Source organism: Opisthorchis viverrini (assembly GCF_000715545.1).
Source record: "Opisthorchis viverrini unplaced genomic scaffold opera_v5_16, whole genome shotgun sequence".
Classification (NCBI taxonomy): Eukaryota; Metazoa; Platyhelminthes; class Trematoda; order Opisthorchiida; family Opisthorchiidae; genus Opisthorchis; species Opisthorchis viverrini.
In genome coordinates this window covers 2,364,146-2,381,626 of record NW_008751672.1, presented here as the reverse complement: position 1 = coordinate 2,381,626, position 17,481 = coordinate 2,364,146, and the positions used below count along the sequence as shown (strand labels likewise).

At 43.7% G+C, this 17,481-nt stretch overlaps 1 protein-coding gene across 1 annotated transcript in view; it reads right to left on the bottom strand.

The window, feature by feature from the left end:
- The window catches only part of T265_01516 (hypothetical protein), a gene marked incomplete at both ends in the record, with an annotated part of 59,480 nt that overhangs the window by 15,224 nt on the left and 26,775 nt on the right, over positions 1-17,481 (bottom strand). The window contains 2 exons of the mRNA XM_009165557.1: positions 1,640-1,714; positions 4,279-4,382. Of these exons, the coding sequence (XP_009163821.1) occupies positions 1,640-1,714; positions 4,279-4,382 (179 nt within the window). The remainder of the gene's footprint in view (positions 1-1,639; positions 1,715-4,278; positions 4,383-17,481) is intronic.

Genomic DNA, 17,481 nt, shown 5'->3' with positions numbered 1-17,481 from the left:
AAGACTCACTCAGAGAGGCTCTTTCGCTAAGCCACAATGAATTTAATACAATACAATACACGACGCAGTACGACTAGAGTCCTTGACTGACACTAGTGTTGGTTAAACTGCACTGCAAACCCTCTTTTGACGTTTTGTATTCTCGTGATGGGCATACTTTGCCATATTTTACTTTGATAAGACTCCAAGAAAATCACATACCGTAGCTGCTGAGACCCGTCATTCTGTGACAAGATCTGTACATATGACAGTAGAGTAATGTTGACATCGTCAGACACTGTGAGCGAACCGGAAGCTAAACGGATTGATATCCGACTCAACAGTGAACGACGGTTATTCGTTTTGGCCAGTTCCGGCGAAGGTCTAGGTTGGGGAGGCTCTTCACAGATACAAGCCTTAAGTTAACGAAGGGACTTTCTTGCCCATTTAGTTATGGTCCAATGGATAATTAATTTGAGTTGCGTTTTCTCTTGGCATCCCTTGGAAAGCGACCGGGGATCAAGTTGGAAAAGGGTCACCAAAGGTAACACACAGGAGGTGATCGACCCCCCCTTTGCATACCCAAGTTAGCCTACCCTAGTCCGGGTGGAACAACTTTCAAGAATCAGTCGTTTTTAAGCCAAATAAAAAAGCACTACTGACTATATTATTTCCATAACAGAAGGATTTAAGTAAACCACTGCATTTTCGTGTCAGCATTCGTGTGTCACTGCATCGTGCGTGATGGGCATACTTTGCCATATTTTACTTTGATAAGACTCCAAGAAAATCACATACCGTAGCTGCTGAGACCCGTCATTCTGTGACAAGATCTGTACATATGACAGTAGAGTAATGTTGACATCGTCAGACACTGTGAGCGAACCGGAAGCTAAACGGATTGATACCCGACTCAACAGTGAACGACGGTTATTCGTTTTGGCCAGTTCCGGCGAAGGTCTAGGTTGGGGAGGCTCTTCACAGATACAAGCCTTAAGTTAACGAAGGGACTTTCTTGCCCATTTAGTTATGGTCCAATGGATAATTAATTTGAGTTGCGTTTTCTCTTGGCATCCCTTGGAAAGCGACCGGGGGTCGTGTTGGAAAAGGGTCACCAACGGTAGCACACACGAGGTGATCGATCCCCCCTTTGCATACCCAAGTTAGCCTACCCTAGTCCGGGTGGAACCACTTTCAAGAATCAGTCGTTTTTAAGCTAAATAAAAAAGCACTACTGACTATATTATTTCCATAACAGAAGGATTTAAGTAAACCACTGCATTTTCGTGTCAGCATTCGTGTGTCACTGCATCGTGCCAGCGATGCAGTACCTGAGATCCATTGTACTCACCCTTTTTTCAGACTGTCAACACATGTGAACTAACGGACTGCAGCCTTGTGTAGATCACTCGTTTGAAGGGTATCCAGACAACTGATGAGCCATGCCTACATCACAACTTCAATTCTCTCTTCACTTAAGTACAAGAAGAGAGTCCCTAGTCGCTGTATTCTCGGTTGCCGGCGGACTCTACAGACTCAAGGCCAAGAGTGCAAGAGGAATGGATGTGAAATATTAGAAGTCATCCCGCCTGGTTCAGATAAAACATACAAGTCACTTGGTGAAAGTTGAAGGACACAGTCACGTGAGGAAACAACTTACTGGTCTTTCGTGTCCATCTAAATCCTCTTTAGAGGTAAACAACCGTAGACAGTCCATGATATTTACATTGGCCTTCTGGAACCAGAACAGAAATAAGGCGTTGACAGATAAGAAAGGAGTAGGATTTGTGTGATGTCATGCGATCGATAAGCTGGATATTGTGTCTGATATAAGCACGAAAGAAGTAACGCTGTGTCGCACTGGGTCACAAGCAAACCTTCTAAAACAAGCTGTGTTCCGCTCAGCTCCCGAAAAATTAGCAGCTCGCAAATGTTGTGGTTCTTCGCGCGGAGAAATCAATTAGCAGATCAAAGATAAGAGAATTTACTGGAATCATCGCAAAAGTGTCTAGCTAAGATAAAGCTTGTTACGCCATTCGAATCCCCTGAAAGATCTCGCTCCGTTTCTCTAGTTGGGACCATTCAATGTCGCAGGTCCCTTTGAGATTACAGGCTTTTTTCCACTCATCTTGACATTCCGGGTTTGTTACTGTTTTCAATGTGATTATCATCACGTATGTTTCCAATAGACTGGTCAGTAACATGCGCAAAAACTTCAATTATTGTTTTGCTCATGGTAATGTCCATACATCACTTAGTAAGTTCGGTGTACAGATATGTTCACCAGGCACCCTCTAATTGGGGATTCCGAGGAACACTGCATTACGCGCAAAAACTTCAACCATTGTTTTGCTCATGGTGATGTCCATACATCACTTAATAAGTTCGGTGTACAGATATGTTCATCAGGCACCCCCTAATTGGGGATTCCGAGGAACACTGCATTTCAAAGCTGCAAGATCTCGATCCAGCTGTCCCAGTTCTCTGGCGACTTCTTGGTCGTCTGCAGCACCGCAGCTTTGTGCATGTCGTTGTGGTGGCAGACAGTGCTTCGGAATGTAGGTAGCTCAGGTGCGCTGCTTAATTGTTGGTCCTGAGCAATTGGGCTGCAATCCAACTACCAAGCTTGGAGAACAGACGAACAACTTCTTGGTGACTTGATGAGTTGTAGGCTTTTGGTGTGCAACTAACGTGACGGAGCATGTGCTCTGATAATGTTTGGGCTGCGGTGCAACCAGCTGTTGCACAGGAACTTTGGGGATATAGTCAGGGCGGAAATACTGCACACGCTGTTTCACTTTCGGATTGCGGACAATTTCTTGCAAAAACCAATTGTACGGCTGGAGCCACTCATTCGGATGCCAGAATATCGGTCACCCGTTTTCCAACAGATTTTCAGCAGAACGGTCCAAAACCCGGCCTCGTGTCGCAAATACTTCTCGCACGTCACGCATACTTGCACCCTAAATTCTACTCTAGCTGTTGGGTTGGGCTCCTGAATAAACAGTTGCGCTTTTTTGGCTTTGAACAAGAGCAGTCGGCGACCCTAGCTTACCTAGTAAAATACATGTGAGGGAGTAAACACGTGCGCCTTCAGCCCGGCAAGAGGCACGTTGATCACGTGTAGCTATACTAAAGTTGAGCACTGAATAAACGGCTTACCCTGGGGGTTTGTGTCAAATTTCAAACTAGCGCGTATCTGCGTCCGTTGACGTACGTCAGTACTGCTAACAGTTCTTCAGCGAATCTCAACAGCCTTTATGATGACCATAACTTTCACTTAGGGATCCAGAGGCACGTACACAAGGGGGGTGAGTCCGTCCTCCTGGTGTTAACGACCGATCATCGCAAGAATTTCGCATAATTTCGACTCCTTCAGCGAAGACATCACCGAAGAACACTCTGTTGCGGTTACAGTTTAAGAAAGACAGGCCAGTGATGCATTCTAAAACAGCTACCGAAAGATACATCTCAAACCTATCGCACCCTAATTCGGATACGCAAGAGGATAAACTGGGTAGGCATCGAGTGTACACGTGCTGCATTACATGCATATATATTCATGAAGTCATAAAGCGCATTCTGTCAAATTATCCTGGCTGTCTAGACGCCATGCTAATGGCTCAAAATCGCTTGGCGACCAGTAATGACAGTTTTTGACCGCCCATTTATTCTTACCCCGTCGCAGGGAGCGGTTCGAGCAATAATCCAATAAAATATAAAGAAATCAAAAAGTGATTTACTAAAATGAAGTGTGAAGCGACATAATCATTCTACATTCATAACAACTAATGTTTTCCTCATCAAAAATCATCTGAACTCGCTGGGCCAATGTTATAATATGCATTCCCGATGCTTATTTCACACAATGCAAGAGTGCAGGCACTGCTGCACATAAGGCCAGGTCACCAGACCAAAGGCCTAGCCATGTAACCTGGGTTAGCCGTGAGTTTATGTTCAGACGGATGGCAAGTGAGCAACTTTCAAACCTAACGGAATCGGAGGCCTGATGCTGATTGGTTGATGAAAAATATCGGCAGACTGGTTTAGCTATACGCTTAGTGTTTAATCTGGACATGGTACTCAGTTATGGCTCAGAGGAATAAGAACGCAGGGATGACACATCAGGGACGAGCGAAACCAATGGTTTCCATCAACTTTATAAAGTGGGCCGTGTCAAGAGCAAATAAAGTTCATTTTATCCGTTGGTGCGATGAATACAAGCCGGAGATAGGAATCAGGATATTTCAAGCGATGCACTGGAAAGATATATCAGTGTCTGGTTACAAATGCACTCACTTTTGGGATGGGTAGACTCAAGTCCCAGAACGGATCAAAGGTAGTTGACTTGAACCCGCATTCAGCACATTCCAAGGTGCTCATTAGCTGTCCAACGAACAGATCTGCACGAAAATGAGGGAAAATGATTTGTGGGGATTTTACAACCTAGTAGAGAAATCCGATACAAGGACTTAATTTATTACAGCTGACAGTGCGGTGCTTAATTCATTCTCATAGAAGGGATATTAATCGTCTGATTCAATGAGCGACCGGCAACATCATCATCGACAGCATGACATCAGTGTTCAACGCCGATGCTCCACTGCCGTACAACCATGATTTATTTGAAAGCCTTAATGTAAAGAAAATGGTAAAAATGGACTGGGAAGGGACTTAGTGCTAGCTTACCACAATCATTCCGAGGTGCCTATGCCTCCAGACGCTCACAACAAGAACGCCACTGACATCGGTTGGTAGCCATATCTTGTAGTGTCTCCAACCAGGCGCAGTGAGGATCACACTGTCCCCATCCTGGAAGGCGAGTAGCATCGACAGCACCCAAGCGTTTCGTGACTCCTATGTCAAGTCAAAAGTTGGCCACCTCTCTGTTTACGCCACTCTGAAGTGGGCATGGAAAACAGCACTCTCTTCGGCAAACGATGGTTCGGCATACGCGACCGGCATCGACTGGGACTGCTGGCTATGTGCTTCGAATACCAGATGATCAATTTTTCTGCAATGCCGCGTGTGCTGAAACGTCCTCCGATGGGATGACGGGAATCGTCGGTCGACGCCTACGACTTGCGACTGAAGTAAACAAACTTCAGCCTGGGACTTGCCACCACGAGACATAGGATTAGAGCTCAGTCCTATCGATGTTAGAATACAGTTACTAAATAAATACAGCTGCAGAAAAGGCATTAGCAACTTGGCTGGTTGTTTTTCTTTCTACGCCCACACCTTTTGTCTTTTTTTCAGGCATGCGTGCATGCAGTCGCCATTCAGAAATAGCGCTAATTAAACCGAGGATTGGTAGTCTATGGTGTGGAAAGTAGACGCACAACTAATTCCTGTCTCAAGATTGGAGCACCTAATTGGTCGGCATTGTGGTGCAATGTCCTAAAAGTGTGTCAACTGAGGCGAATGACGTAGCAGACAGCTGAATCTGAAACGCGCCCACACAAGGTTCACTCGAAGCTGTGTACACCGCGAGGTTAAGATCTTAGCAATTCAGTGCAGGAAATTCCAAAACAAAAACAAAGAATATGTAGGAATGCAGTGTGAACAGGATGGACACAGTAAACGGATAATTCGATATTCGGAGTTAATAATGGAAGGCTAAGGAGTTAATAACACGACAGGGGACCAAACTGCTTCTGTGGGTCAGTTGTCAACTGCACGGTAGCTTGAATCGAACAGACCTCCTCTTGACACCATTTCATTAAACTTCTTCATGACAACTGTCTCATCTATGCAAGCTGATCTTCTCCGAGTTTTGTGTAATTCCCTGATAAAGCCAATATTCCGATCACATCAAGATGACTGGCCTGAACTATCCATATCCAGTCATCATCATCATCACCATCATCATCATCATCGTCATCATCATCATCATCATCAAAGACAGCAACATGAGTGTTAACACTGATGCTTCATCGATTAGCCGCCATTTCGTGCAACGTTTCCAGTTAACCGACATTATTTATGACACTACTGACTCAGAGCAACGTCCATCAAAAGAACGTCTAGTAGAGTAAACCCCGAAATTCTGCACCTATTTCACGTAAAAGTTAAGACGCGACCATGAATTTCCACGGAATTGTCTAGAAACATAGTGGGCTCGAAAGCACAGGCGATGTGCACTTGCGTGCTTTTGCCATTAAACCGTAACAATTGCTGTGAACATGGCCACCTGGCGTAGACACCGTGCCTGAACATGCATGGATGAAATGAAATTTCACATTTTCTGATATGAGAGTGTTGCGAGCAGAAGTGCGTTAGAGGAATTGACTGATACATGTGGAGTTCTGCCGGAGAGTAAGGAATGTCACAAGATGCTTAGTGTGTGCGCTAGCCTGAGAAAAACATATGGCTTACAAGTTGAGTCTGGGTCGGATTCGTGGAGTTTGTTTACAGTCGAGAACTTGTGGAATAGTGTACATCAAATCAGTGAAAACATCGGACAGTGTGTAACAAAACTCATTGGCAGAATTTCTGGTGGAAACGATTAGGGGAATATTGAACGGTTAAAGGACTAAATGTGCTAACTGTGCTTATGATTCACTGAGAAACAGTCGAATTATGCTAAGAATTATTGATCTATCCATACACATGAGGTGAATCTGGTAGTCAGTCTGTCTAGGATATCTGACATGGAATAGGGAATATCATAACGATCATTTATCAGATATTGATTTATACGGGCTGTTAGGTCACTGTTGCCTCCAGTATCCGATGTACAATCGTAATCCCCCATGAGTTCCTATGCGGATTTCTTTAAATCAGAAATTTTTCTAACCTCTGTGAACCCTTGGCGGACGGCGAGAGCAAGATCTAGTAGAAACACGGAGAACTTCCTTAAAAATTACCAAATATTTTGAAGACTCTGAAAACCCTATTTACAAAGCATGTCGGAGCCTACCGAGTTTTTCCCACCGGCCCATATGCATGCTTCAAGAAACAGTTGATTTTATTGTTTGAAATGTTCGATCACACAAAATTACTGATCATCAGTACTCTTCTTTTACTCTTCTAAACCTACCTTAGTATTTCATTGCGTTCATACATTCCAGGGAATATGCAGAAATTCAAGAGACAATGCAGTCAATCCAAGCAAAGTCACAATTTTGGCTAATGGTACCCGAGTTTGAGCCTAATTTTTCTAACTTAGTTAAGGAAATAAGTCCACTGTCAGTAGTTCATTTGAGAGGTGCCTTCGTGTCTTCAGTTGTCTACTTTTCTATATACCTTTGAGAATAAAATAACCTTCATCAAGACAATGATTTCAACCGTTCCTCGACATTCTGGGGACTGTACACCTTCAGCATAATGTCATTAACCACAACATCTCACTCATTACTACTGTTACAAGGTGAAGTCTAAATGTTTTTCTTCCGGGTAATTTCCAAATTAGCACTTTGACATGAAGTGAAAGAGCTCATCTTCTGATTCTATGCCTTTTGGCGAAGCTGAGCAAATGGTCGTGAGGTCAACAAACACAATGTTGTTCCTTGAATACTGAGCGTGTTGGCCAGGCTCAGACTTGCAGAAACTTATCGTACCCAAACGGTTGGAAAACGCTTGGAAACGCTTGTCCCTGAAAAGTTCAGAAAACTTGCCAACTGATGTCTAGACTATTCCAAAACGAAAACTGCCGGGCCACCTGGCGTAGACACCGTGCCTGAACATGCATGGATGAAATGAAATTTCACATTTTCTGATATGAGAGTGTTGCGAGCAGAAGTGCGTTAGAGGAATTGACTGATACATGTGGAGTTCTGCCGGGGAGTAAGGAATGTCACAAGATGCTTAGTGTGTGCGCTAGCCTGAGAAAAACATATGGCTTACAAGTTGAGTCTGGGTCGGATTCGTGGAGTTTGTTTACAGTCGAGAACTTGTGGAATAGTGTACATCAAATCAGTGAAAACATCGGACAGTGTGTAACAAAACTCATTGGCAGAATTTCTGGTGGAAACGATTAGGGGAATATTGAACGGTTAAAGGACTAAATGTGCTAACTGTGCTTATGATTCACTGAGAAACAGTCGAATTATGCTAAGAATTATTGATCTATCCATACACATGAGGTGAATCTGGTAGTCAGTCTGTCTAGGATATCTGACATGGAATAGGGAATATCATAACGATCATTTATCAGATATTGATTTATACGGGCTGTTAGGTCACTGTTGCCTCCAGTATCCGATGTACAATCGTAATCCCCCATGAGTTCCTATGCGGATTTCTTTAAATCAGAAATTTTTCTAACCTCTGTGAACCCTTGGCGGACGGCGAGAGCAAGATCTAGTAGAAACACGGAGAACTTCCTTAAAAATTACCAAATATTTTGAAGACTCTGAAAACCCTATTTACAAAGCATGTCGGAGCCTACCGAGTTTTTCCCACCGGCCCATATGCATGCTTCAAGAAACAGTTGATTTTATTGTTTGAAATGTTCGATCACACAAAATTACTGATCATCAGTACTCTTCTTTTACTCTTCTAAACCTACCTTAGTATTTCATTGCGTTCATACATTCCAGGGAATATGCAGAAATTCAAGAGACAATGCAGTCAATCCAAGCAAAGTCACAATTTTGGCTAATGGTACCCGAGTTTGAGCCTAATTTTTCTAACTTAGTTAAGGAAATAAGTCCACTGTCAGTAGTTCATTTGAGAGGTGCCTTCGTGTCTTCAGTTGTCTACTTTTCTATATACCTTTGAGAATAAAATAACCTTCATCAAGACAATGATTTCAACCGTTCCTCGACATTCTGGGGACTGTACACCTTCAGCATAATGTCATTAACCACAACATCTCACTCATTACTACTGTTACAAGGTGAAGTCTAAATGTTTTTCTTCCGGGTACTTTCCAAATTAGCACTTTGACATGAAGTGAAAGAGCTCATCTTCTGATTCTATGCCTTTTGGCGAAGCTGAGCAAATGGTCGTGAGGTCAACAAACACAATGTTGTTCCTTGAATACTGAGCGTGTTGGCCAGGCTCAGACTTGCAGAAACTTATCGTACCCAAACGGTTGGAAAACGCTTGGAAACGCTTGTCCCTGAAAAGTTCAGAAAACTTGCCAACTGATTTCTAGACTATTCCAAAACGAAAACTGCCGCATCTCTTATAAGTCAGTCTGCAAGGGATAAAATCATTATCTTGGAGCAGGGATCACACACTCACACTTCGATAGACAACCCAAACGGCGCTAGATGCACGATGCGATTTGCGCTTCAAGGTTAAAGCGTGATTTCCTGTCACTTGCACGCGCAATTGCATTCAACCAAGTCACAATACCGGTATGACTAGGGTCATTCACCGTAGTGATAGCGAGGCGGTTCGTGCAGCCAGTGTGAGCATCAACGACAAAACGGCCATTCTGATTGTGACTATTCTTGATATGAAAAAGATTAAGCCTGAGCTCCTAACCAAGGCCAAAAGTATCGTTGACCCACGCCATCATGAAGTCACTGAACAGTAGGGCAAAATGGTGCGTGGGAATAAGCGAAATACACCCATTTGCGTACCGAACTGGTCTTGATAGGAGACTCACTCACCTGGACCCAGCTGAATCTCTCGTTTATGATGTTTTTAAGCTGCACCAGGCCGCTTCATGTTTCATTTTGTGCGATATTCGAGATATCACGATATAGGTGGTTAAAAGCATGATAAACGAGATATACAGCTAAGTTCTAGGTGAGTCTCCCGTCAAAACCAAATTGATTTGCAAAGCAGTGTATTTTGCAAATTTCGTGCAAGTTGGGTTCAGGTAGAACATGAGGTTGACGGAAACTCGGGGACTGCGCCTACCTGATGAGCCCCGCGAATGGCGAAACCAGTCGTGGGCTGTTGAACAGTTTTCAATCAACTTTATTAACAGTGTATTAAAAGCGTAGAAATCATTATTTTTTTAGTTTGGGGCAGTCAAAATAGTTTGTTGGTCGCCCAAGTGTGAATTATACTCAAGTTGAATAGGCCAAAACAGCCCATCCTTGTGCTTTTATTGTAAAACCACTTGCTTATTTACCTCGTTCCTCGCATTTTCCCCAGTGGATCAGATGTAGGTTCTTCGGACGCAGCGGCAAACTATTTTCGCGTGGCAAGAGCCGTGACGGGTTCCCATTGGCCGATTCTGCTCATGTGATAGGCTTATCGATCTCATCCCTAAAGGCGTTACATCTAGGCTGCAACCAAGCGTGATGTGGCAGGGCACGTGACTTATAGGATCACTGGAGCCGAATTAGCGTGTAAGCTGTTTGTGAGGACTGAAAATGATCGCTTTCTTTCACGAGGGCACGTAACAACTTGAAAATTCTCTCGTCATGCAGGGTCGCCAGAAAAGTGTTTGTATGAAACAGCTATAAGAGGTCACTTACTGACTGTCCCAGTTTCTGCCAGGTTACCCCGATAAACTGACAATTACCGTATGAACAAATTGTTAGCGACTCTGAAGGTCTGTTCATACCTAGGTTCAACAAACTGAATCAAATCAATTCTCTCTTTCACCTAATTCCATTTAAGCCTATTTAACAGTTGTCAACACCTAATTCAATTTTTTTCTTATCAATTTTTTCTTATCATATCATATTCTAATATGACAAAAGAATTAGGGAGATGAAACAAACTACTGGCCCCACAGGATGGACTGCATTTTCGTTGGTGATCAATCGCAAAACGTAGGTTAGTTCTATTGACTGCTGACAGAAATCAGAAATATGGTGGCAGTCCCCTTAAAATAATAAACTTCATTGAAGCTTTCATTGCATATTAGGGGCAAATACAGCATTTAAAGTGGCCTCATTTTGTCAAAGTAAACCAACCGAGACTTTCCAAACAGTCTATAAGTCCCAGACTCGGTCATTGGGCGCATCGGACAGACAATGCGCTGCTTCGACTTTCGTAATCAATAGTTACACTCCTGACCTTTGTAACAAGACTTTAGTAATGGGCATGTGGCCATAATGGATAAAGGCTCTGGCCAAGGATCTGTAGGCAACCCGGAACGACTCAATCAGTTTAGTCACCGGGTTCGTCAAGAATATGCCATGAAATCGCTTAAACCTGTCGATCCCATACTTTGTAACAACACTGTACCCTATTAGCGAAGTTTTCGCTTGTCCCAGAACCATTGGTTTCTAGAGGGCTTGAAGCGTTGTCTCGATTGATGGATATTTTTGGAATGAATTACAATTTGCACACAGAGTGACCAGCAGGTCACTTCGAAACTGTCGTGGCCCCAGTGTTGACACAGTGGTAATACAACACAACACCGCCGGTCAGCAACATTAGGAATTTGCCAACTGAGTATGAATTGCCGTTTCAACGCTGTTAGTCAACATGTCCCTCCGTGTAGCTCAGAGCAGCAGTACTCATCGAACTGCGAACTTTGCCAACTGATATGAATTGCCATTTCAACGCTGTTAGTCAACATGTCCCTCCGTGTAGCTCAGAGCAGCAGTACTCATCGAACTGCCAAGTTAAACAGCAAGCTATTGGCTGGAAGACACTAGACATATCGCCAAGTCGTATCATGGGTTCAGCTGGAGTGAACAGCGCTTCTAAGTACGATGGTAATGGGAGCCATTTAGAATAGATGGGGCGATGTATTCCTCAGACGAAAGCCGATAATTTTTTGATTAGTTTATCGCAGGCAAATAGCAAAATCAAATAACAAGCCAAAAGGAATATTGTTGTGCACATTGGAACAGAATCATCTCGCGAAGTTTAAACAAGGTCATTTTCCACCAAGAAGCCATTGCAAAAACGGCTTCTAAGGGCATTCTGGAAGCCTATAGAGGCCCTATTTTCAGGAAGTGATTCTAGAGCAGTTTGACTCTCGAATTCAGAAATATGCGTAAGTTTAAAATGCAACATTCAAGAGGCACCCTAGGTAAATTCCATTAATTCAAAGGTGAAAGTGTGGTGGAACCTCGAGCGAGGAGAGGAGCTGCCATTTGAAAGGGTAATGTTGAACAATTTTTGGAGGGAAATGCAGAATAGTTGAACAAGTGGCTGGGGCATAGTGATCATAAACTAGAAAGCACGCACCATCTGAACATTGGAAGCCGGTTTGTCAAGAATGGCAAACTGGTCAAAGACCAATTTACATCCCAGTTCGAATTGTCATTGGAAGCCAGTTTGTCAAGAATGGCAAACTGGTCAAAGACCAATTTACCAGTCATTAATTACAGTCTAATTCAAAGTTACAGTACAATAAATCCTACGAGGATTTGCTTCATTACCTGGTACGAATGGAAGAATGAATACCTATGCAGTGGTGTTGGAACTGAATCACTGATTTCCTGCCGACCGGATGGGTACCCTACCGGCTTTGCTCCTTTCCGCTTAGGGACTTGCGCCCATACACCAGACCAAGCTAGACCGCTAAACATTACAGCCTTGAAGGTTTTTGTTTTCCTTGTTTCACTAAGGAGCTCCTTTTAAGTTACGCGAATGGACTTGGAAAAACATATTCACATTTTCCTGAGAAACAATGGGAACGACAAGATGACAGCCAACGCACGTGTGTGGGAGAATGCGAACATGCATGAAGCAAGTCTCTTAGACAGCGAAGGCGTGGGTAGCCAAAGAGATGGCAGGTAATTCGACGCAATCCACTTAAGAGATGCACTAATTGACCGACATCTCAGATGTTTGCAATAGGCTAACCCTGAGTAAATCTCCCTAGTTTTCGGTGTCTAAAATAAGGATTTGTTCAAATATATTGATCCGGTGTTGCTGTCAATAATGATGCTGATAATGAAGATGATGGTGATGATGTTGATGATGAGTTGGAGCAGCAAACTTTAAAAAGGACGGAGAAAAAATCCCAATGAACGGTGAGTCATCACGTGCGCTATTTTCAGAAGTAAACTTGATATTGACAGGTAACAAACTGCACAGGTGAATTACGAAAGATCAATATGGTTTACCAAGTGCATTTGAAGAATGAATTTCGAACATGAGCACCATGAGCTGAAACGGATAGTTTACCTGAGATGAATTGTTAACACGATAGAGGTAACAGGGTAATTTTCATCTGTATGTTAAAAATGAATGAAAAATGTTGAAGCGAGCTAACTTTTGCTTGAGGCGTGTACGGAATGCATCCTAGAGACGATGGATATATAACTGGTACTTTTCGGAAATCAGAGTCTAAACTGGAATCCGCGGTTTCCGGACATTTAAAGGTAGTTGAAGATTTACGAGTAGAGTCCATCCGTTTGAACAAGTCACCGTTCTCACACAGACCAACAAAATTTCCGACCCAGGTGCCTCATTTAAAAAAAGAAGTGTCGATACTGGTCGATACCAAAATAACCATAGCCTGGTGGTCTGCATACATCTGCGACCCATCTATTTTCCCAGCACCGTTCTAGATTTCGACCCCAACATCCCATGCCAAGCAACTGTCGAACCACCTTCTGTGTGTAAGTGGATCGGCCTAAGAATTGGTCAGCTGCGTTTGTCATCAAACCATAAATGTTTCGCCCTGATCGCTATTTACAGTATACCGGAAAGGATCAGCAAAATAGGTCGGCTCCATTCAAAATCCCCTAAATGTCAAATGGTGAAACACGGATTCTGGAGAACAGATTTAGGACGCCCGTGAAGAAGAAAACACATTCTGACAGGATCAATGAGTTTGTGATTTCATGACATCCTACTTGACTAGGTGCTGTCATCCTATTGCATACCAGAGGTAAAAAAAACCCATCAGTTTAGCCCTTAGTCAGCGCGGACCGGATTTAAGACGTGAGAAGAAAATCAATACCTGGTAGGTCTAACGAGTAGCGTAAGGAGACTGACAACGGAGATTTCCCGTTACACATCATCATCAACAGCTGTAAGAACCGCCCACTTGTACAGTGGCTCTAGCTGCCACAGTTTCGTTCACCGGTGATTTGGGGAGGCAGGGCAGGTTGCTGCGCATTGGAGGCGGTAGCTGATATAACTGATGAGTAAATACAGGGATGCCAATGGACTTTTATTTGGGAAAATTGAGAGGGGAGCTACACATTGAAGGCAGTAGCTTGGATGTACGAGCACCACTGAGGGCGCGACTGGGTCATGTCTGACAATCTCCTTAACGATTGATTTGTGGTGTTCTAACGCCTGACTACGTGGAATTCGTCTGGTTCGATCAACCAATGCGTATCCAAAATATGTTTTGTACTGGACGACCTGACAGCTTTATTAGCTGACCTGAAAGGTCATCCCGACGGATGATTCACTAAGCGTAAGAACAGCTGATGTTCTGTTCTGTCTACCTACGTACATCCTCGCATGCACTCAACTGTATATACGACGAGTGGTAGACAGAGTTGGGATTTTATCCTTGACAGGCGGATTTGGTGGTCGTATGTCGCTCCTGTCAAATACACTGCGACGGTTGTGGAAAAGGTAGGTTTTACCACACTCCGATTAAATTTATCCGTGTACCAAAGATACACTGGTTCCACCTACTACAGTTCCGGTCACCGGGAAATGGGAGACGGGGTGCAGCCAAGGCTTGGAGGCAATAACGTGATCGGTTGTTCCCGGAAACTAAACAGCTACGCACTGAAGGCAGTAGCCAAACTGCGTGATTAAGGCATGTCTACCATTGTCAGTAGACATTGGTGAGTTGAGTCCCGGCGTCCTCTATAGGAGCGGCGACAGTCGTCGACCAGAGCGAGTTTACTAGTCAGTCTTTTCATAGTTCGTTCCAAGGATATACACTGTTCACCTCTCGGCCGCTTCCATCCAGAATTGGGCTGGACGAAAAGAGTTCTGCTAGGCATACAGAGACCCCTGATCCAGCATTGGGCTGGACGAAAGGAGTTCTGCTAGGCATACAGAAACCCCTTAGACGACGGTGGGTGCGAATTTTGATGTCGTCATTTTCGAATGTTAGCTGATTGTAAACTTTCTTCTTTTCACAGAATTTAAAAGTTGAAGGTGACAAGTACCTCTTAACGAAAGCTTCGGGATACCAGCTTGCAGTAGGGCATTCATATATATGCCTAGAGAGAAATTACCTTGAAGACGTATTGACGGAACAGATTTAGTGGCCTAGTCCAAATAACTCGAACACGAGTGTCCGCCCATAAGTTACAGCTAGTCGGTAGTACGAAATTCTTGGAGTGTAAGTATTCTCCCGAGAGGGGCTTGTGATGAGGCTTCCGAATTATCCAATCTAATCTTCTCCGAATCCACTGTGTAGACGATAGTTGGGGTTGTGAAGACTCCGATCCGTGTTTTGGTATTTCGGTAATGCCATCTACATATTAATTGCAGAGAGGTCATTCTCTGATGTCGTAACTATCTCTAAAGTGAAGATATCAGTGGATGTAATTCCAAAAATGAATCCAAGTATGGCTTGCTTTAACGGTTCAAACTGTCCAGGGAAGGACAAAGCTTAGTGACCATAAGAGTTTGAAGAACTAAAGATAACTTCCATCATACTGAGAAACACAAGCTCATCAAACCGTGTTACTAACTCGAGGGAAGGTCTTCTAATGAGAAATGCTATTACAGACTCACTCAATCCCATTATCCCCATTTTACGCTAATTCCAAACACCGCTCGATCCTCTGTGACATGCAACCTCCGTTGTTAGCCTGCTTACTCTGAACGATGCATCTATCACATGTATTTTGTCTTCGTGCCTTACATCCGGCTTCGTGCTGAATAACGGCCACATTGATATATTTTCACCTTTGACACCTAACAGGATAAGAGATATCACACGGGATCAATGATCCTTTTAGAATGTGTTTTGTTCTTTAATCCTATTTTAACCACTACTTGTACCAATCTGCTTTCTCCACTGTCTTCAACCATATCAATCCTTGTCCAGATACAACGAAAGCATTCTGCGAATTCAGATTGGTCCAAATTTCATGTCTTTCTCAGCCCGGGGTGCACAGTGCAAATCCTTTCCACATCCCTTCCATTCTTCACACAGCGCTCGAGATATTTTCGCATCTATACTGTTCGTGCTCACTCAATTTCGATTAGGCCGGCACACGGTTGGGCGCATCCCGTCTGCCTAGGCCAGGTGGCTGTCATTTGACTGCTAAGTGCATGGCGGTTGTCGCAGATGGATGGTGCACACAGCTGTAGGCTACATTAGCTTTTGACCCTATTAGCCAGGCCACAGAAACACATGAGCGTAGATGCATCGGACGTTGAAGTAGCTAATACCCTGATGGATCATCACGCGGGAAAATAGGGCAGACAACCTAATGGTGACGTATTTCATGGTATTTTGGACTGAAAATAGGGAAAAAACAATTTATCTCAGACTGATGGAAATTAGCAGTCTATTTTAAAAAAAAACAGGCCAGCTGCTATCAGAATTACAAAATAATAGGACAGTTTAATGTCTCCAAGACTTCCCAATTAACCTAATTAACCTCGGCATAGACGCTCTAGTCGGATTACTTTGCCCTAGATTGTTGTGTTCAGCCACAGTCCTAGAAGCCTAGGAATAAGTTAGACCAAATTTAGTGAAGTTAAATGTCTCTCGAATCTGGGACGTCCAGAAAAACGATCGCCTTGCAACCGTGTCTTCTGGACGTCCAGACGATCGCCTTGCAACCGTGTCTTCTGCAGCTTGCTTCGGGCTAAACGAAGACTCATTCTAAAGGTAATAACCACCATGTCCTGGCATTGCAGCAGACGTTTCTAGATCACCCGATGACCCGAGGAGTGTTGTCTTGTACTGTATANATATATATGAATATATGCGCTTACAGTGCACAGCGGTTCAAGGTTAGCGAGGAAATCCAGGGGACTGACCCAAATTGTCCTCTGATTCGGGAGCCCTCTCTCTTCGTGACCTTGAAGCTGGAAACATACCAATATATACAGGATCGTCTTTCTTAATGATCAGTCATTCTTGAATTTTCTTTGTTTTATTTGTTCCATCAACCAAAAAGTGAGTGCGAATAACACCCTTTGTCTTTGCAATGTGAATTCCCGGTGGGGTCACACAACCTTACCTGCACCAGCGATTTTTCCGTGCCCATAGTTGTTCACTGCAAGTGTAAATTTCTGTGAACACGCAACGTACGACACTTCAGAAACCGTCTCACAGATGCCACTGATGTATTTCACTAAACAGATATCGTTGGTGGGTATTCCACCTTGGGTTTGGTGATCGGAATCAGCACATAAATTAAGACAGATTGCGCGGGGATGAAGTTAGCAGACAACACAACAAGTTTGGGACTGAAAGTGTCCATTCGGCAGTGGCGTGTGATTTATTCAACCGTTTTTCTCCCGAGAGCGAGGACTGTTATGAGCACTACAACGCAGGCCTGAGTGGAACTCAATGTCAGTCGGTACTGGGTTGCCGGAACCTGGTAAACTACCAGACGATACTGGTCATGTTGGATGAAGATGACTAAAACAATCCACAGCAAGCACTACTTGTATGGCTGGAGTTTTTGTTTAGTATCCTCGCGTCCATTATCCTTCTGGGTATAGGACTCAACAGTAAACTAA